Source organism: Oryctolagus cuniculus, chromosome 4, assembly GCF_051225735.1.
Source record: "Oryctolagus cuniculus isolate XC-2025 breed Fujian yellow rabbit chromosome 4, ASM5122573v1, whole genome shotgun sequence".
NCBI lineage: Eukaryota > Metazoa > Chordata > Mammalia > Lagomorpha > Leporidae > Oryctolagus > Oryctolagus cuniculus.
Genome location: NC_142870.1, coordinates 141,333,690 through 141,355,450, shown reverse-complemented (window position 1 = coordinate 141,355,450; position 21,761 = coordinate 141,333,690). Strand labels below are relative to the sequence as shown.

At 49.2% G+C, this 21,761-nt stretch overlaps 1 protein-coding gene across 1 annotated transcript in view; it reads left to right on the top strand.

The window, feature by feature from the left end:
• CLSTN2 (calsyntenin 2) overlaps positions 1 to 21,761 on the top strand; it is a 578,785-nt gene that overhangs the window by 455,109 nt on the left and 101,915 nt on the right. Inside the window, exon 5 of the mRNA XM_002716578.6 lies at positions 7,334 to 7,483. Within this exon, the coding sequence (XP_002716624.4) occupies positions 7,334 to 7,483 (150 nt within the window). The remainder of the gene's footprint in view (positions 1 to 7,333; positions 7,484 to 21,761) is intronic.

Here is a 21,761-nt window from a genome sequence, read left to right as displayed (position 1 = left end):
TCAGACAACATAGATTTTGAGTAGCAAATGTAACAGGAGACAAAAATATAATTATTTAATAAAAAGGAGTCAATTCATTAAGAGAATATAATAGTTTTAAAAATACATACACTAAACATTGGAGCACCTACATATATAAAGCTAACACTGAAAGATCTGAAGCAAGAATAGACAAAAATGCAGTGCTAGCAGGTGACTTCAGTACTCTACCTTTTTCTTAAAGGATTCATTTATTTTTTGAAAGAGTTACACAGAGAGAAGGAGAGGCAGAGAGAGAGAGAGAGAGAGAGAGAGAGAGAGAGAGGTCTTCTATCCATTGGTTCACTCCCCAATTAGCTGTAATGGCCAGAGCTGCACTGATCCGAAGCCAGGAGCCAGGAGCCAGGAGCTTCCTCTGGGTCTCCCACGTGGGTACAGGGACCCAAGGACTTGGGCCATCTTCTACTGTTTTCCCAGGCAACCGCTGAGAGCTGGATTGGAAGTGAAGCAGCTGGGTCTTGAACTGGTGCCCATATGGGATGTTGGCAGTGCAGGCAGCAGCTTCACCTGCTATGCCTCCAGCTGGCCCTAGTACTCTACTTTTAACAATGGATAGATTAGCCAGACAGAAATTCAATAAGAAATTATTGGTGTACATGACCCAACTACCAAAGATGAAAAGTGCCAGGAGACTAAAGAAAGAAACAAATCCAGATTTATACAAAGTGTAATTTACAGGGGGACATAAGGACAAGAGTTTGAGCTCAGATAGCATGAGCATATGGTCTCTGTACCTCGAGGCTGGAGGGAAAGTGTTCTATAGACAGGGGTATCGCATGGCTAACTGGGACGTACTTGGGATTTTTAAATAAATATTAACACTCATTAGAGACATTCCATGCCTCATATGAGAGTGGCTTTGTTTACCTCATGAGGCTTGGGGACCATGAGGAATACCTGAAGGGCAATACAGCAGGTGCATCCAAAATGTCTACAGTTGCATCAAGCTGAATCCCTTCAGCAATGTTCACAGTAACAGAAAAAAACAATCATGAAGTTATGTGAAACCAGCAAAGATCCCAGTAACAAAGCAATCTTGAGCAAACAGAACAAAGCTGAGGGCATCACACTTTCTGGTTTAAAATTATATTACAGGGCTGGCACTGTCGTGTAGCGGGTAAAGCTGCAGCCTGCAGTGCCGGCATCCCATGTGGGTGCCGGTTCAAGTCCTGGCTGCTCCACTTCCGATCCAGCTTTCTGCTATGGCCCGGAAAAGCAGTGGAAATCAGCCCAAGTCCTTGGGCCCCTGGGAAACCCAGAAGAAGCTCCTAGATCCTGGCTCCTGGCTTTGGATTGGCACGCTCCAGCCATTGAGGCCAACTGGGGAGTAAAACTGCAGATGGAGGATCTCTCTCTCTCTCTCTCTCTCACTCAATGTATAACCGACTTTCAAGTAAATAAATAAATCTTTTTTTAAAAAAAAACTATATTACAAAGTCATAGCAACCAAAGCTGAATGCTACTGGCTTAAAAACACACAGAGACTAGTGGAACAGACTAGAGAACTCAGAAATGAATCAGTAAAAATAGTTAGCCAATTTTCAAGAAAGGTAACAAGAACCCGCAGTAGGGGAAAGGGTAGACACATCAACAAACGATCCTGGGAAAACTGTATCCACAGCAGAAAAAAAGAAAGAGAAAAAGAAATTGGACTCTTCACTCACACCAGACACAAAAATCAATTCAAAACATAATGAAGACCTAAAGACCTGAAACTCTAAAGCTGCTTGAAGAAAGCATGGGAGGAAAGTTCCTTGCCATTGGTCTGGCAATAATTCTTTCAGATTTGACATAAAAAAGCACAGGGCAGCAAAAGCAAAAATAATCAAATGAGACTCTATGAAATCAAATAGGAAACAGTCAACAAACACAGAGGCAACCTATGGAATGGAGTCAATGTTTGTAAACCATACATGCAAGCAGTTATCCAAAATATATAAGGAACACACATAACTCTACAGCTAATAAATAAATAAGCATATTTAAAAATGAGCAAAGGACCTACATGGACATCCCATGTAGACAAAGTAGACATCGAAGTGGCAGGTACCCATAAAAGATGTTCAGTATCGTCAATCATGAGTGAAAGGCAAATCAACACCTCAGTGAAATGTCACCTCACAACTATTAGGATAGCTATTGTCAAAAAGTAAAAAGTTAACAAATGTTGGTGAGGATGAGAGGAAAAAGGAAATGTTAATTCGTACAGCCATTATGGAAAACAATATGAAAGTTCCTTACTAGTTAAAAATACACCTACATAGTTTGCAAATATTTTTTCCCATTCAGTCATTTGCCTCTTCACTTTTCTGACTGTTTCTTTTGCAGTACAGAAACTTCTCAATTTGATGCAATCTCAAATGTTAAATTTGGCTTTGACTGCCTGTGCTTCCGGGGTCTTTTCCAAGAAGTCTTTGCCGGTACCTATATCTTGCAGGGTTTCTCCAATGTTCTCTAATAATTTGATGGTGTCGGGTCATGGATTTAGGTCTTTAATCCATGTTGAGTGGATTTTTGTGTAAGGTGAAAGGTAGGGGTCTTGCTTCATGCTTCTGCACGTGGAAATCCAGTGCAACAGATAAAGGGTTAATAACCAGAATCTACAAAGAGATCAAGAAACTCCAAAACAACAGAACAAACAATCCACTCAAGAGATAGGCCAAGGACCTAAATAGACATTTTTCAAAAGAGGACACCCAAATGGCCAACAGACACATGAAAAAATGTTCAGGATCACTACCAATCAGGGAAATGCAAATCAAAACCACAATGAAGTTTGACCTCACCCCGGTTAGAATGGCTCACATTCAGAAATCTACCAACAACAGATGCTGATGAGGATGTGGGGAAAAATGGACACTAACCTACTGTTGGTGGGAACGCAAACTGGTAAAGCCAGTATGGAAGTCAGTCTGGAGATTCCTCAGAAACCTGAATATAACCCTACCATACAACCCAGCCATCCCACTCCTTGGACTTTACTCAAAGAAAATTAAATTGGCAAACAAAAAAGCTGTCTGCACCTTAATGTTTATTTATTGCAGCTCAATTCACAATAGCTAAGACCTGGAACCAACCCAAATGCCCATCAACAGTAGACTGGATAAAGAAATTATGGGACGTGTACTCTATAGAATACTATACAGCAGAAAAAAAAACAATGAAATCTGGTCATTTTCAACAAAATGGATGAATCTGGAACAAATCATGCTGAGTGAAATAAGCCAGTCCCAGAGGGACAAATATCATATGTTCTCCCTGACGGGTGACAACTGACTGAACACCAAAAAGGAAACCTGTTGAAGTGAAATGGACACTTTGAGAAACGGTGACTTGATCAGCTCTTGTCCTGACTGTTGATGTACAACTTAATACATTATCCCTTTTAGTATTTTTTTTGTTCTAATTAATACTATTGGTTGAACTCTGTAATTAACACACAATTATTCTTAGGTGTTTAAATTTAACTGAAAAGTGATCTCTGTTAAATATAAGAGAGGGAGGAGATGTATAATTTGGGACATGCTCAAGCTGACTTGCCCCAAATGGTAGAGTTAGAAATGTGCCAGGGGATTCCAATTCAATCCCATCAAGGTGGCATGTGCCAATGCCATCTCACTAGTCCAAGTGATCAATTTCAGTTCACAATTGATCACACTGATAGGTCTAAGAGTCAAAGGGATCACATAAACAAGACTAGTGTCTACTAACACTAACTGATAGAATCAAAAAGGGATAGAACGATCCATGATGGGAAATGGGATACACAACAGACTCATAGAATGGCAGATGTCCTAAACAGCACTCTGGCCTCAGAATCAGCCCTGAAGGCATTCGGATCTGGCTGAAGAGCCCATGAGAGTATTTTAGGCATGGAAAGCCAAGACACTCTGGCAAAAAAAAAAAAAAAAAAAAAAAAAAAAACCTAAATGAAAGATCTCTGTGAGTGAGATATCAGTGGAAAGAATGGGGCCATCAAAGAAGGAGGTACCTTTCTCTGAAGGGAAGAATGAACTTCTACTTTAACTATGACCTTGTCTAAATAAGATTGAAGTCAGCGAACTCAAAAGGCTTCCATAGCCTTGGCAACTCATGACCAGAGCCTAGGGAAATTACTGATGCCATAAATAAGAGTGTCAATTTGTTAAGTCAACAACAGGAATCACTGTGCACTTACTCCTCATGAAGGATCTCTGTCCTTAATGTGTTGTTCAATATGAATTTATGCTATAACTAGTACTCAAACAGTATTTTACACTTTATGTTCTGTGTGGGTGCAAACTGTTGAAATCTTTACTTAATATATGCTAAATTGATCTTCTGTATATAAAGCTAATTGAAAATGAATCTTGATGTGAATGGAATGGGAGAGGGAGCAGGAGATGGGAGGGTTAACTGTAGGCTCAGGTCTTCTGAGAAAGCACTAGTAGGAAAAATCATTCAAATGTGGTAGGAAAAACACACAATTTAGAGGCCAGTGCTGCGGCGTAGCAGGTAAAGCCACTGGCTGGGATGCTGGCATCTCTGTGAGCGCTCCACTTCCAATTCAGCTCCCTGCTAATGTGCCTGGGAAAGCAGCAGAAGATGACCCAAGTACTCAGGCCCCTGCACCCATATGGGAGAAGCCTCTCACTCCTGGCTACCATCTGGCTCAACCCTGGCTACCACCACCCCCTGCCCGATAATTCTGACTTTCAAATAAATAAATCTTTTCTAAAAACACACAACTGTAATAGCAGCAAAATGGATGACTTTTCCTGAGCTTTCAAAAATTTTGGAATTGATTCTTAGCCAAAGATGATCCTCCTCCACACAACAATTGATCACAATATTATATTTTCCCCTGACCACAAAGTCAATCTTTGAAACCCATTTTCACATGCATGCAGTTGGAGGTGGTGGAGAAGGGAAATTAGTTTCTTAGACAGTTTCATTAGGGCTTGTTACGGAAGTGGAGCTGTAACAAATGGAGCCAAGGATTCAGCTTGTGTGTTTATTTTTCCACCACAATCAATAGTGTTTGCTCCGTTTAATGTCACACGGATTGTAAACCCTGAGCCTTCCTCTTTTAGGAAGTGGATCCATTGAGAGCCATTTAACTTTAAAGAAAGAGAAAGCTCAAACTTTTTGTTCAAAAATTCAATTTGTTGTTACAGAAACATGGTTCTCAGGGTTGTACGCCATTCCTCCTTGTGCTGACCATAGCCACAAACAAGTGTGTTAACAGAAGCCACGGGAGCCATACCAACCCACGACTGGACATTCCAGGCCTGAGCAGGCCCTCAGACGTGAGGCTGAAACAAATATTTCCAGGAAAGTGAAAGGGATTTGAACATCAGCCACAAAGCCAGAAACACATCAAATCCACTTTCATTCAGCCAGATTTGGGACTGGCTTTGTCAAACAACTGGACTCTGCCTGCAGTAGATGGGCACAGTTGCATTTTTAGGGCACTCCAGAGCAGAGAGCAGAATAAAGTGTCCTGGTTCTTGGTCCAGTGTCCTGGGCAGCATCATATTCCCTCCTTGCCATCACCCAGTCTTCATTTCCGCCACACCTCACATTGACTGAAACAGTCAGCCGTCCATGTCTACCGGTTCCACAACTGCAGGCTGAGCCAACCATGCATGGGAAATATTTGAGGGGCTCCAGCTATGACACAGTAGATTAAGCCACCACATGCAATGCCAGTGTCCCATATCCGAGGGCCGGCTCAAGGCCAGCCTGTTTCATTACGATACAGCTTTTGTTAATACACCTGAAAAGGCACTGAATGAGGGCTCACATGGAAGACCAGGATGAAGCTCCTGGCTCATCTTTAGCAGTTGTGGCCATTTTGGGAGTGAACCAGGGATGGAAAATATCTCTATATATCATCCATCTCTCCCTCTGTCACTCGGCCTTTCCAAAAAGTAAATCTTTAACTAAAAAGGAAAATATTTGAGGAAAAAGTAAATCTGCCCTGAACATTATTCTGTAAACAGTACAGTATAAGAAAAACTTTATAAAATAGCATTAACATTGCAATAAATGTAGTAAGTAACCTGGAGATGATTTAACATACGCAGGATTGCATCAATAGATGCAAACACTATGCCATGTTCTATAAGGGATTTCAATAGTGTTGGATTTTGGCATCTAGGTAGATCCTGGAACCAACCTCCCTGACCCCATATGGAGGAACACCTGCAAAGCCCTGTGTACTCCCATATGCACCTGCTCATGGCCTCAGGCTGAGCACTGTTTCACTGTATTGGCTGATTGATGGGTCAACTTTTTCCATCTCTCAAGTATTATTTGACTTTTCTAGTTTTCCACACTTTCTTGTCTTCATTCCTATTGTTTCATATAAACAATATACATCCACTCAGGTAATCTTCTTTAGTTTCTTGGAATATAAACATACACCAAGGTCAGTCATTCCATATTTGTCTATTTGTTTAATTTCCATTTTCTTGATATCACTTCTGGCAAAAGATGCTATCATCTGAATTTTAATTTACCGTCAATTTCCGCTGTCAAAAAAGCAGAAAAGAAAAGCAGGAATGAAATTATTCTCAGCAAAGGAAGGCTTTAATCTCTTGGAATTAAAAACATAAAAGTGTTTGATGAACTTTGTATCTTTATTACTTATTTGGAACCAAAATTTTATTTCAGCAAAAAGTCATTTAAATTTTTCTCATTAATCATCCCATGTTTATTTCTGATTCATAGGATAAAACTTACAAGAAGAAAAACACATAACAGCCCAGAAAAAAAAGAAGACATTTGGTCTCACTTGGGGAGGAAAAATATCTCCTTCTTCAGGGCAAGGAATTCGTTATTCTGAGTCGCTTTCAGAAAGGAGCTTGCGTGTTTTCTTATTGATTTTGCTTCGTATTTGGTAGCAAAATAATGTGAGAAGAGGCAGTGAACATGTCTGGCAACAAGCCCAGATGCTAAAAAATGTGTCAGGACTTTCTCTGAATTCCATCTTTTTCCCAGAAAGATGAGTTCCCGGTTCCCTCCGTCGGGGACATGCAGCCACAGGGGTGCACTTTAGGATGGAGGTTGCTGGCAACCCGTTAGTTAAAACACAAGCCTGTGGGATTCCTGGGTGTGCTGAGAATTCCCTAGCAAGCCCGTGGCACAGCAGAGCCCAAGCAGGTGGAAGCCTTGCTCCCACCTGTGCCCTTGTCTCCACAATGAGAGCGATTGCATTCTTGTGAAGGTTGCTGGGGTGGAAAGGGGATTTTGAAGAAGTCCCGTGTGGTTCACCTGACCTGAAATGATTGTGCATGTTCCTGTTCCTCAGGCAACATCAGGAACACCGAGAAGCTGAGCTACGACAAGCAACACCAGTATGAGATCCTGGTGACCGCCTACGACTGTGGACAGAAACCTGCTGCACAGGACACGCTGGTGCAGGTGGACGTGAAGCCAGTGTGCAAGCCTGGCTGGCAAGGTGGGCTGGTGTTTATCAGTTCCATGTGTGAAGGTGGCTCAGCCCATTGGATGGAAGGTTGTGGGCTTACTCCCACATCATCACAACCAAGGGAACTTTCAAAGCACGGTCACTTTGCTGCAAGAAACAGAATGGCTTATTTATTCCCACAACTCTTACAATGCATTATCCTCATGTTACAGCCAAGAATGTCAGAAGCAGCTTAGCTTGTCTAACATCATGTGCCTGGTTGGTCCAGTGCTCCCTTCTCCAAATCTCATGACGTCTGTGATCCATAGAGTTTATCCCTATTGCTGAGAAATTTCGGTGAGGCCCTTCACTGTGTCTCAGGGTGCTGAGTCTAGCTGATGCATTTCGCATTTTCTGAAGGTCATCATGCTCATTGCCACCCAGCACACACAGGCAGGGGGAGAGGCCCAACATCCAGCCTCTGGCTTAAGGAGTTTCTAAAATGCAAGGCCTTAGCTGACATCTCACAAGCAATGCAAGGCACCAAGAAAACGCAGTTTTAGCAGCTTGACCTCTTGTACCTGTTCTAAGTCATTTCCGTCCAGGCAGGAGGGGATGGCAGTACAGCGAAAGCAATCCATCATGTTCAGGAGCCGCAGCCTCCCCTGGCACTCTCCATCAGCACGGCGCCCAGTCCCGCTGCAGCCAGCTTCTCCCAGAAGCTGTCTCTGAACAAAGCTCTTTCTCATGGCCAGAGCCTCCCCTGCCTTCCCAGGATCCCTAAATGACCTGCTCCCAAACTCCAGTGATGCTGCCATTGCTACCCAGTAACCCCTTCCATGTTCAGGAGCTTGGCTACCCCAGCATGTTTCTGGCCTTGCCCAGCTGTGCACAGGCAGACCTCATAGTCCCAGGCTCTGCTGCCACCTGCCTTTCAGGTGGCCAAGACACTTTGTGCTGTGACTGTGGTTTCCCAGTTTCTGTCTTTTTCACCTGGATTGGGCTTGTCTTCCCAGATGGATATGGGCTACCTGAGGACAGGACCACGCTTCTGGCAGCCACTGCCACTGAACTTCCCTGTGCCACCAAAGCATCAAAGAAAATCTTGCTCACTAGCATCACTCCCCAGTGGGCAGAGTGGGGCTTGTCAGGGGTTCAGGTGACAGCAAGGGGACGAACGGAGGCTTGGCATCCAGGACATGTGTCTGGCTCCTGTATGGCATCCAGGATGCTAGGCTCGTGTGTCTGGCTTCTGTACGACTTTTGCTTTCTCTGCTGTGTTCTGAGCTTGTAGTTCTGCAGGGAGCAGGAGGGAGCATTCCCATTGTCCCTTGGCTGGGGAGGAAGACGTGCTTCAAAACAAACCAGGCTTGTGTGAGTTGAAGGGAGAGTCACAGCACAAGCTTAGAGAACTCACGGTGGGCTTACAGGTGTCTCCAGTGCACAGAGATGAAAGATCACCCCGGGCACCAGAAAGAGGTGCATCTGCATCAGGCCACTCACTGGCCAGAGCTCCTCTCCTGCCTCCCATGCCGTGCCTCTGGATTGCAGTCTTCTTAGGGTTTGATGCCCTCTGGCCAATTTGACAGAATTTTCTAGGCTTGGACCCCTGTGTGCTGTGAGGGCTAAGAGGAGCTGCGTTGGCTCATGGGAGGCTAGTGTGCCTGGGAGGCCAAATTGATGGTGGCAATAGCAGCTGGAGATGGAACTGAGCCGTGGGGCCCCATTGACCCCACCCTAGGTGGGCCTGACCTGTCCCCTGGAGGATCATTCGTAATGTAGTTTTGATATAGGGGATCTTTGTTTAGTTTTTCTTTCATGTTGTGTTACTGGGAGATACGCACCCTTGTTTATGCTTTGCTTTATTGTTTGTACTTTGTAATCCCTTGGGGCATCTCTTGCTTTGTTTCCAGCTGAAAACATTGCCACAACGCTTGCTGGTCCATTTTCCCTCTGAGTATTGCAAGTCTGACTTTACATTCATTGCCTGTTCCTTCCGGTCCAGACCTGAAGTCCAGAACTTCACTGTCCCTTCACCAACGTCACTGCCCTCTGCAGACAGCCTGGTGACCCTTGCCCATTGCTTCCCAGGCCATGCAGCCATTCTGGATCTGAGACTTGCACCCCCCAGAGGCCCCCACTTCCACATACTTGCATCACCCCTGAGCGTGACTGCTGGGCAGCTAAGACACCTGGCCCTGTAGCAGGTCACGCAATAGCAGGGAGTTTCCCCAGTGGGCCCAGCCACCTGCTGTTCCTTTTACCTTCCCAATAAGGTGTGTCCTACTTCAAAGAGCTCAAAAGGGAAATGCAGCCACATAACTGAACCATTTCCTCCCTGGTCTTGGAGTAATTCTCCAGGTGCATCCAGTTGTCTCTCACATTCCCTCCAGCTGGGCCTCTGGCCAGAAGGCAGGGCCAGGTGCTCTAGAGGGTGCCTCTCACCCTTGAATGTGCACGGAGTCCCCCAGGGACTTGGGTAAAATGCAGATTCCAAGAGGTCTGGGCTGGACCTGGGTGCCCCTGGGCCACAAGCTCCATGTTGAGTGAGAAGGTCACACAGAATTACTTACTCGATTCTTGCAGTGTGCCAAACACTTCTGTGTTGGGAAGACAGCAGGATGAAAGCTGTTGCTTGAGATTACTGCTCCCGGAGTTATTTGCATTGTAAGAGACAACTGAAGCTGACATGCCCTCACACGGTGGGAAAGATTCTTGGAGCGACTGCTCCCTTTTGCTAAAGGCCCAGTGCAGGCTAAAGGTTGTGGGTATGGAGATACATGTAGCAATGCCAAGAGCAAAAGCTATGGTAGAGGGAATTGTGGTGACACAAAGCCACCCCTTAACATGCATGAGGCAGCAATCTTGGGACAGATGCCCTTGGACCAAATCTAGAAATATAGCAGGCTTCAGTGTGTTGGAAGAAACGTGATCTAGAATGGGAAACTGGTGTTAGGAAGGTGGGAGGGAGCCTGATGTGGCCAGGTGCTGGTGGGGTAGGGGAGGGGGTGGCAGGGAGAGACTGGGCTGGTGGAGAGGGACCGCATGATGGAGGGGCAGACCTCCTGTGTTATCCTGAGGGCAGGGGGGAGCCCCAGAGAACTCCATGCCTAGTGCAATGAGGGAGGGTCTTAGGGAAGGAGGGCTGCACAGCCAATCACCTGTAGGGCAGCTGGTTGCAGTGACTGGGGACAGAAAGGCCAGGGGAAAGGGAGGGTATTCCTAAGTGCACTTGTAAGTGGACCACATCATGCAAAGGATCTTTAGACCTATATGATTTATTCCAAAATTAAAGTACTGGGCCACAAAGGAGGTTAGAGTTGCAGGCAAATCTTGTGAGAGTTACAGGCGAGAGGACAAAGTTGGCAGTCAGGCGTGTGGGGTAGAAGAGGTTCCTGCTAAGGATGGTCAAGTGCATGTCCCCATCCCTGCTGTGGCCGCCCACCTGCCACCACTCTGCAAAAGGAGCAAAAGGCTCAGGCCCCAGAGGTCAACTGACTTCACCATGCCCCTTCCAAAAGTCAGATCAATTATCGATCAGGTACACTGAACAGCTGACTTAGGTCTTATTCTGTGAAAGGCATTGATTTCCAATCGTAGGGGAACCAGCCCAGGAAGGAGCTCGGGTTTGCTTAGCAAAACAGTCATGCAGGGCTCAGATTCCATCAGGTGACGATGTCACCCCACAGCAGGCTGTTGCCCAAGGCACTGCCAGACAGAGGGAGGAGAGCAGGGCTCCGTGGTCTCAGTTCTGCCTTCTCGGTGCTGCCGGGTGTCTGAGATCCCACCGTGTCAGTGCCAGCCTTGGAATCTAGCAGCCAACCCCCCTTAAACGGCAGATAGATAGCTCTCGCACAAGTCTTGTGTTAAGTGAGCAGTCACCAAAGCGCAACCTGCAGGCAAACCAGGTCCACCACCTATCACTGTGAGTTTAAAAATACTTTTTAACATTTTAAATGGTTGCAAAAGGGAAGAAAAGTATTTTATAGCGTATGCAAACCATAGGAAAAATAGGCTGCAGTGCCCATCAATAAGGTTTTATTGGAACACAGCCACGCTCATTCATTTCTCCACAGCCTACAGCAGCCCTACAACAGCAGAGCTGAGACTGCATGGAGACCATCAGCCCCGAGGGTCTGATGTTTACCACCCAGGCTCTGCTAGAAAAGGCGTTCTGAGCCCTGCGGGAAGTTCTTGCTGCCTATTGACACTGCAGCAGGAAGTAGTTTCCGAGATGACCTTGCACAGCTGGAAAGAACGGGACATCAGATGGATACGTTGAGATGCAGGGCCAGGAGCCTTGAAGGCCAAGGAGCCATTCATGGCACAGAGGCTGGGAGCCTGCTCTACAGGGATGAGAGAGATTGAGTGAGGGCCCCCGACTCACAACTGATAAGTGGCCCACGTGGAATTGGACTTCTATCTGTCCACCCCAGAGGGCATTGCTGGTCAGAGCCAAGCAGGAGATAGGAAAGGAGGCTGGGAATCTGCACAGGGGCAGCGTAGAAGGGAGGCAGGATCTGAGTGTCCTCATGCCATCTATTTTGTGAAGATCGATCGATCTATCTATCTGAAACACAGAGTGGCAGAGAGAGAGAGAGATCTTCCCTCTGCTGACTCACTCCCCAAATGCCAGCAATAACCAGGGCAAAGCCAGGAGCCAGGAGCTCCATCCTGGTCACATGGGTGCACTTGGCCCATCTTCCATTGCTTTCCCCAGGCACATTAGCAGAGAGCTGGAGTGCAAACCAGCACTCCATTATGGGATGCCAGTGTAGCAAGCCACAGCTCAACCCACTGCACCACAACACCAGCCCCTGGTTTCCTTGCCAAATGACAAGACTTATCTAGAAAGGGTAGCCACAGTCCACTGAAACAACAGTCACGTGGCACTCAGGACCTGGCCACGTGTCAGTGCTCTCTCCTCTCTCTGCCCACCCACCGCTTGAGGAAGCCTGCTGTAGCAAACTGTCTCCTCGAAATCACAACTCATTCCCAGTTGAGCCCACCCTTGTGGACTGTCCGTCTCTCAGAGGCTGTTCGTCTGGAGCTGAAGTTTTCGTTGGTTGCCTGATTGGCTGGAGAAGCATGAGGTGGGCCTAGGACTTGGGTGCCCAGGGCCAAGGGTAGTTCCTCGTGCAAGAGCAAGAAGACTCCACTTTTTCCTTAAAGGGAATTTGTCATGAACTGTCACTCACCGTCCACCTGTCTGTAAGCACAGGGCATGGCTGTCCCTGCAGTTTGTCCCCAGGGATCTCTCCTTTGATCTCCACCCATCCTCTATCCCTTCCTTTCCCTCTCTCTCCTCCCCTTCATTCCTCCTTTAGTTTCTTTTTTTAAGATTTATTTATTTATTTGAAAGAGTTACACAAAGAGAGGAGTGGCAGAGAGAGAGTGAGAGATCCTCCATCTGATGGTTCACTCCCCAATTGCTACAACAGCCGGAACTGCACTGATCCAAAGCCAGGAGCTTCTTCTGGGTTTCCCAAGCGGGTGCAGGGGCTCAAGGACTTGGGCCATCCTCTACTGCTTTCCCAGGCCATAGCAGAGAGCTGGATCGGAAGTAGAGCAGCCAGGTCTTAAACCGGCGCCCACATGGGATGCCAGTGCTTCAGGCCAGGGCGTTAACCTGCTGCGCCACAGTGCCGGCTCCTTTCCTTTGGTTTCTTTACCCATTCTCCATCCCTCAAGCATTATGCTCTGAGCCCCCACTGGGAAGGCAGTGGGGTCACAGCTGGGTGGAAGTAGGAGCCAAGTGTAAACCAGTGGAGGTGGAGCAGGACGTGGGATGAGACTCAACCGTAGTTCTGCAGCCATGTGGCCAGAGGCTTTGCTTACACTTTGTCTCTGGCTGAAGTTTAGTTTCCTCAACTGTAAGGGAAGAATCATCAAAGTCTTTGGCCAAACTCTTTCTCAGGGTCCTTAAGACCCAAAGAGGTTCTGGGGTTGAAGCTGTTTGCAACATTTAAAGCACTGCATAAACGATGCTATGATTAAAACTGGGAAAATAGGCCCTAAGGCCCTTATCTTGCAAAGGAACACCTGTAAGCCCAGGGAGTGGAGTGAGGTTGTGTGGCCAGGGCATCAGGTCCTCAAGACTGGGACCAGAGGAGGGGGGTAGAAACAGCGCAGTCCTAGGGAGGGGCGGGAACCCCGGTGTCTATGCAGCTCTGCTGTCACTCTGCAACTCTGGGGCAGTCACTCCCGGGTGGCCTCTGCTTTCCCAAGTGAAAGCAGGACCAGGGAGCCTTCCAGAGAGGATTCCATGAAGCTGCATGGGGCTCCTTGCAGAGAACCACACATGGGGGCGTGCAGAGGACAGCAGGTCTTCACAGTCCCCTTGGTTCTAATGCGCATGTCAGAAAGGAGCACTTCCCCCCAGTAGTTGGCACAGCCATGGTGGGGCCCTGAGCGCCACTGCCTGCAGCCTTGTGACCCCAGGGCTTGCTCAGTGTTTGCTCAGAGCTGCCAGGCGGGCAGGCGACTCCAGGCTGCAGGCCTCGTGGGACGTTCCTCCGTGAATAACAACCTGTTTTGATGTTTCTGACATAGCTAATCATTAAGGTGCGACAAATGGTTGAGTACGGGATGCTGATTTACCTACTCAGTATCGTCTAAGTGTGCTTACAGGCTGCTGGGTAAAAGTGCCTGCGCTCAAGCCCACTTCTGCCTGACTCCCCTGAGCCTGAGCCTGTACCTGCAGCGCCGTGAGCCTGGGGTGTGTCTGGGTTCAACAGTCTCAGCCCTAAGCAGGGAGGGGTGTGGGCAGAATGCACTCACCCCAGATAATCCTCAGTATAACCCAGTGATCATACCACCACCAGCAGCAGCAGTAATAATTAGTAGCATGACCTGCACCTTCCCCAAGTCCTAGTCAAGGATGCTGCAGGCCTGCTCTCATGTACTTTTCACCCCCACCACATGAAAAGCTGATATTTTTCCCACCTTCCAGTTGAGGACAGAGGCCAGGACCCTGGGGACACAACTGGTGCACACCCAGGTTCCTTGTGTCTGCAGACACAGAGCCCTGCCCAAATCCATGGCTGACAGTGCATCTGGAAGCAAGAGAGCACCTCTTCCTTTTGAGGCCCTTGGAGGGGCACAGTTAGGGGGGCAGCTGCAGTTAGAGTCCCTGTGTGGGAGAGAAACCATGTGACTGGACAGCAGGGCAGCCTAGAGCGAGGACCCGGGCTCGTGGGATGGGGGGCCGGGGAGGCCCCCACTGGCATCTGCCTTTCAGCCTTCTGAGGCCACAAAGAGGAGGACAGGCTTGCCCAGGAACACGTAGATGCTGGGAGGGGGCAGGCAGGCCTGGAGCTGGCCCGGCCCCCCCACCCCAGTCAGCCCACTGGCTCTTCCACTGTGGGAAGATGGGATACCTCCCTACAGGTTGGCAGCAGAGTGTGGCTTCAGGGTGCTATGCTGTGAAGTCAGAAAGCCCAGGCGCCACCACAGCCCCCCTCAGGGGCAGTGGACAGGTCACTTCCCCTCTCTGGACCCTCAGGTGTGGCATCTGCCCTGGGAGCTCATCAAAGCAGTCCTCCCCAAGGCTGAAATGAGACAGGGCTGTGCCTAGGCGGCAGGTAGCAGCCTGCCCAATCACTGCTCACAGGGAGGGATAACTGAGGACCAGACCGAACAGAAGCCACCCCAAGGTGGATGTAGGAGTCGGGCCAGGCTGTCCATGCCCTCTACTTGCCTGGTGGCCTCCGGCTGATCCCTGTGTGGTGAACTCAAGTGTCAGAGGCCCAGAGGGGCTTCGTCCCTGCTCTCTGCACCCCCAAGGTCACCGCTGTCACCCTCGGCTCCCATGCAGACTCAGGCGCTCATGGGGCCTGCAGCCCCAGCCTGCCGCCCTCCTCTCCTTGCCACCGTTGTTCTCATCTCTGAAACGGGCAAAACAGTGCCCCCATCTCCCCCACACTTCCATCACCTTGGGAGGTGGAAGGACAGTGTGGACGTAACGAGTTGGCTGTAGTCTGCCCAGGAGCCCTGGATTCACACAGTGGAGTGGAGTGTGACTTGTAATCAGCCAACTCAGGAGCCACCTGAACCACACAGGTCTGGCCCAACTAAGTCAAGGCCAGGCCCACCTTCGAAGCCCTCAAAGCTTCCACTCAACCCAAAATTCTGCCCCAGGGCCAACCCTGTGCCAGGCCAGCGGTGAGACCCTGGGGACCATGAATGGGTGTGGTGGGGCCAGGACAGGCAAGTGAGCAGGTGAGTGTGGTGCAGGCAGTGAGCACAGTGGCCAGGCAAGCCAGGGGCTGGTAGAGCAGAGCACAGGGCTGCCTGACCATGCTCTGCTGGCCAGGGGAGGTGCCCAGGGAAAAGAAAGGCTTCCCAGAGGAGGAGGCACCTGCACCCAGACCTGCCAGGTGCCTGTCAGGGTCGGAGAAGGGGGCAGCAGGGCAGGCAGGAATGTCCCCAGAATCCCCAGGAGAGCATGGGGCTAACTTGCTGCACCTGCTGGGACTTTGACATCTTCCCTTGCTGTATGATCAAGTGGAGGCAGGAGTCTGGGTTGCCAAGGAGAGTTTTGGAGGCAGTTGAGTGACAAGGTTGATGGGCACGTGAGTGTTGTTCTCTTAGTTTTCCTTAGAGATGTGGTGAGATTTCTGATGTGGACAGTGGATGACACAGACAGAAAGACTGGGATGGAGGAGCAGAGATCATAACCAAAGCTCACCTGGTCCAAATGGGCAAGGCGGACCCCAGTGGTTAGGTCCTCCCCCCTGCTTTCCCCCCAGCCCACCTTGGTCCCTGTGGCCTGGGCACCTCCAGAGCACCGGTATGGCCACTGGCATCCGCTGGGCAGGTGGGGCAGGACAAAGCCTCACCATATGAGCAGCAGGAGTGGTCAATGAGCCCTGCACAGGTGTGGACACCTAGGAAGGCCCTTGTCTACGGCCTTCAAATACAAGTTCATTTTGAAGTAGACTTGCTTTCTAATAACGGGGTGGTGGAATTCACTATTTAAAATAAACGTGTGGGGTTATCTGGTTAGTCTTTGCTGAAGCTGGGATGGCTGTGTCCCCCCTCCGCCTCCCCAATGCCAATATCTGCCTCTGGCCTGAGCCTCTGCATCCCCGGGTGACAGCAGCCAGCCTCCCAGGCAGAACCAGGCAGAGAGGAGCAGGGTGCAGCCACCTGCTGGGTGGTTTGGGTAGTGACAGCCTCACATGCACTGAACTTCCCTCCTGCAAGGGGTTCTGGATCCGCCCTTCTCCCAGGCTTCGGCCCAGCAGCAAATGTGGACAATTTGTTGTCCCTGCTCAGCCTTCAAGGCGTCTGCTTTCCAAGCTCTGAACCTCGTCACTGGTGCCAAAGAGCTCCATGTCGTGTGCGTGTGTGTGTGTGTGTATGCAGATGATGGAGAAGAGCTCATGTAGCCATCGGGGAAGAAGCTCCTGTCTGTTCAGGACAGGCAAGAAGGGTGCTTTTCGTTGAAGGCTTATGAGATCTGCATCCTGCAGAGAACTTCATGGGAGAACGTGGCATTGGGCTGCTCTGACTTTCTTATGCAGACATTTTAACTTGCAAAGTGATTTTTAAAAAAAGATTTATGTATTTATTTGAAAGGCAGAGTTACAGAAAGAGGGGGAGAGAGAGAGAGAGAGAGAGAGAGAGAGAGAGAGAGAGAGACTTCTGTTTGCAAAGTCAGGAGCTTCTTCCAAGTGTCTACATGGGTGACAGGGGCCCAGGCACTTGGACCATCTTCCACTGCTTTCCCAGGCTGTTAGCACGGAGCTGGATCAGAAGTGGAGCAGCCAGGATTCCAACTGGTGCCTATGTGGGATGCTGGTGTCACAAGCAGTGACTTAACCTGCTATACCACAGTGCCAACTCTCACAAAGTGTTTGATGCTAATTTGAAAAATAATAAAATAAGAATAACCACGAAAAAAGGTTCCCCATAATCCAATTCAAGCAGTAACATCGACATTAGGATGCAGCTTTCTCCCTTCATAGTCATTTCAACTTTAGGCTGTTTCTTCACTTCGCTTTATGTGGTGTGCATTTCCCCGTGTCATAAAAGCTCACTGCTCCCGCGGGAGCTGCACAGCGTTCCCACAGAGCCGTGCATGCACGGGTGCATCCCCGTGTCCTCGCAGTCAGGCAGGGCTGGGACCATTAGTCGTTAGCATGGCTCCATTTGTCTTTTGAATGTGTTGGTGAAGATCTTAGTACAGAAGTCTCTGCATTTGGGCTGACTTCCTTGCGAGTGTATTTACCAGGCCAAAGTCTGCGGGCATTCGCCTGAAGTACCTTTCAGCAGACCCCTTTGTAATCAATCCCATGGGGTGGCTGCCTGCCCGCCCAACACCCCTCCCACCTCACACACAAGGAGGCAAGGGGCGCCATTTATTTAGCGGGTTCTTCCTGAGGCTGTCGAGCACATTTACTGCAGAAATGAGAATTTGGTCCCAACTTCAGAATGTCGTTCAGGGAAATGGAAAGTCTAGCACTCTAGTACCTCCCACAGTGAACGTTCTTTAACTTAAAAAAAGACAAGCTTTGAAAGTGTGTACAACGGGTAGGTAAAAGAGGTTCATGTAACTAGAGTGCAAATAAGTAGACAGGAGCCCTCTTTTCAGAAAGGGGGAGATATGTTCATGAAAAGCTCTATTCTTGCAGTGTAAACGCTCTTCGAAACCATAAGTCAGAATTCTTAAACAGCAGCTGCTCCATCTTACACCCGCAATGCATCTGTCGCAAGGGAAGACAAGTGCCTAGAAAAATGCTCGTGTTTACGGGACATGAGAGAGAAAGCCTCCTGCTTGGCTGAGTTCATGATTCTTTTCTCTGGGGAGAAGTAGCTTTCCGACGGGCCACTCCACGCCGCCTGGTCTCTGCAGCTTTCCAGCATCCGTCCTGCGGGGCGGGTTTCTCCCTGGGAGCTGAGCAGCACACGAGCCGGGGGTGTTCAGGGATGAAGTTGTCAGGGCCCCTGATTTCTGAATACCAGACAGTTCACCTTGACTTTGGATGCTGATTCATCTGTCTGCTGGGCTGCAAGCCTCCGTCCTGAAGGCTGAACCTCACCGCCATGACAAAGTTTGAGGATAAATTTCTGGTTGTTTCATTTGACATCTATTGAGAAGGTCTAAGAGGACTAAACGGCTGGAGCATCTCCAAGAGGGGAGCTATCTTGTGTTTTTATAATAGAAGTATTTGTTTATTTGAAAGGGAAAGCAAGGAGAGAGAGGAAGAGACACACACAGAGAGAGATTTTTCATCTACTAGCTATCTCCACAAATGACTACAGCTGCCAGGGCTGGGCCAGGCTGGAGCCAGGAGCCCACAGCTCCATCCTGGTCTCCCACAGGAGTGGCAGGGGCCCAAGAACTTAGGCCATCTTCTGCTTATTTCCCAAGTGCATTAGCAGGGAGCTGGATGAAAAGCAGAGCAGCTGGGACTCGAACCAGTGCTCCAATATTGGACGCTAGCAACGAAAGCAGCTGCTTAACCTGCTGTGCCACAACATCGGCCCCTATTGGAGCCCTTCCAAAAAGTAATTTAAATATACATGCTCACTCACAGGCATTCAAACTCAGGCTGGGGTGTATGTGTGCACACACATAGCAACACACACACACACACAGCAGCCGTGTCTTGGATCCCAGCAGCCTGTCATTTGGTGCCTGGCAGCAGGAAGCAGGGGGAAGAGTTGACAGCTGGCCCAAGTGCACTAACCCTTGCCAGCTGGAATAAGGACTCCCTGGGTTCTAGAGAATTGCCTTCCTCTGCCTTCAGCGGCAAGCACTGTGTGTATGTTCCCATGCTTATAAAGTGACCGTCGTCATGTCACAGATATTTATTGAGTACCCATCATATGCAAAGCACAGCACGGCGAAATACCAGGGGACTTCTAAAAGCTCCTAGAAAACAGAATTCAGAGGTAAGTTTATTTTGGTGTGGAAATATTTGAAATCCATGTACAGGTTTTTCCTAGTATGCCTTTCCCATGAACTTTTTGAAGACCTTTCACATGAATGGATTCCACACTTTCTGCACCGAAATAAACTCAGCTTTCAAATCCATTTTCCATGAACTTGTTGAGGGGCTCCCAGGCGAGGCATGCTACAGAGCCAGAAGTAAAGATTTCTAGGCGGGGTGGAGATGAGGCTCAAGAGACCTCCTTTCCATACCTGTGGGGCAAGACCCGGAGGAAGAGAAGGCGCAGCCCCAGGAAGACAGGGACCCAACCTGCAGCGGCAGGGAACAGCAGAGCACCAGTCTGAGGCTTAGCCAAGGATGCAGCTCGGAGATGCGTCCCCCCACCCCTCCCTTTGCGGGTAATTGTCTCTTTGCAGCAGGAATTAAAAGGTAATAAAACGCTCTGGTGAAAGTAAAATATAGTGAATGGGAAAGGGTCAGTAATAAAGGAAGGGAGGGGATTCCGATATTTGTAATTGAGTTCAGAGAGTTTGTGTTGTTTCTTGGTAAATGGAGCCTGCGGGTAATTGTTTTTAATTGGAGAAGAGAAAGCCACATAATTTAGTGCCCCCAAGCATACGTACTTATTATGTGTCAGGCACGGGCACCATGGGGGGCATTCTGCTTCGCCTGGGACCCACACACACAGCTGTGAAGAGCTGTGGAGAAGGAAGCAGCTTGCCCACAGTGGCTGAGGCCACGAGGCTGAGCCGGGGCTCACACCCAGGCCTGCTGACAGGGCCCCAGCTCCTGGTGGTTATGCGATGGGGCCTCCCCGTGGGGCATCTCTATAGCTGAAGAGACAGAGGCTCAGAAAGGTTAAGGAACACAGCCTGGGTCACAAGGCTGGCACGGCAGAACCAGCTGCATCAATTGTGGATCCCAGTACAAAATGGGAATAAGAGGTCCTCTGTTTTAAAAATCATTAAGAATTTCAAGACAGTGACAACAGCACACTGAAGCACACACGGGGACTTGTAAACATGGCAGCTGGGCCCAGAGCCAGGATTGGGTGCCCCGCCCGGTGATGGCACCCCTGCCTCCCTCCAGCCTGATGTCCCAACTCATGCTCACACCCCCAGGACAGCAGTTGATGAAATGCCTGTAGAAAGTAAATTTAGAGAAGCAAGAAATCTCTCTTGGGTGTGGCTAGCACCACGCTGGCTCTACTGCCCAATGCCACTCAAGCTCTCCCCAGCCCTGTCCCCCCTCCCATACCTGGGGACAATGCTCTTCCCCCACTCCCCCAGCCCAGCCTTGTTCAGACATGGCTGCAGGAGCTCCAGGAGCAGAGGGAAGGGCTTCCCTCACTCTGCTGAGAGCAGCCAGCAAGGCTGGCGAGGGCTGGCTGCCACACGCCCTGTGGATGCCTGAGAAGGAGCCTACACCTGCAAGCTTGGTACCAACATCCCAGTCTCCTGAGTGCTTGCTGCACCTTGCATGGCACACACAGCGTCTCGCCTAATTTGCACCATGCCCGCAGAATGTATGTATGTATGCATTTATTTATTTAAGAGGTAGAGTTGCAGACAGACAGTGGGAGAGACAGAGAGAATGGTCTTCCATCCACCCATTCACCTCCAAAATGGCCCTAACAGCTGGAGCTGCGCCAATCTGAAGCCAAGAACCGGAAGCTTCCTCCAGGCCTCCCATGTGGGTGCAGGGGCCAAGCACTTGGGTCATCCTCCACTGCTTTCCCAGGCCATAGCAGAGAGCTGGACTGGAAGAGGAGCAGTCAGGACATGAACCAGCACCCATATGGGCTGCTGGCCCTGCAGGCAGAGGCTTAGCCCATGGTGCCACAGCACCTGCCCCACAGTCCCTGATTTTAAGGAGCTCACAGCTGCTGGGAGAGGCAGGCCCACAAGTGGATCACTGCAATATGATGCCCTGTAGGATCCTTCCATGCTGTACCAGTCTTTAGAGAGTATCTTCTCCACGCCAGGCATCAGGAAGCATGATGGAAATTCTGAGTCCGCGTGATACTGGGATCCTGGGGCTGAGGCTGCCGTGGCAGCATGAGGAGGGCATCTACCTAGACTGGGGAAATCCTGAAAGGCTACATGGAGGAGGTAGCTAGTGAGAAAGTGACAGAGCAGGAGCTCATGTAGAATAAATGGCATTAGCATATGCATACTGGCATGAAGCACCTTGTACCTAGGATGCCACCCAAGGGAAGGGGCATGGTTTTCAGTACACCTGACAGGAAAGCATCCTTTAGGAAGTCTTTAGGATTGAACCTGGGCCTTTGGGGCATGGGCTGCCTAAGGTCGTCCTTGGAGAAGGGACAGGGCCAGTCCAGACATGGGTGCTGGAGGAAAGCCTATCACCGGTTGCTTTCTCCTCTGTGTGCAGCCACTCTTGACCCAACAAGCCCTCTTCCAAGGCCC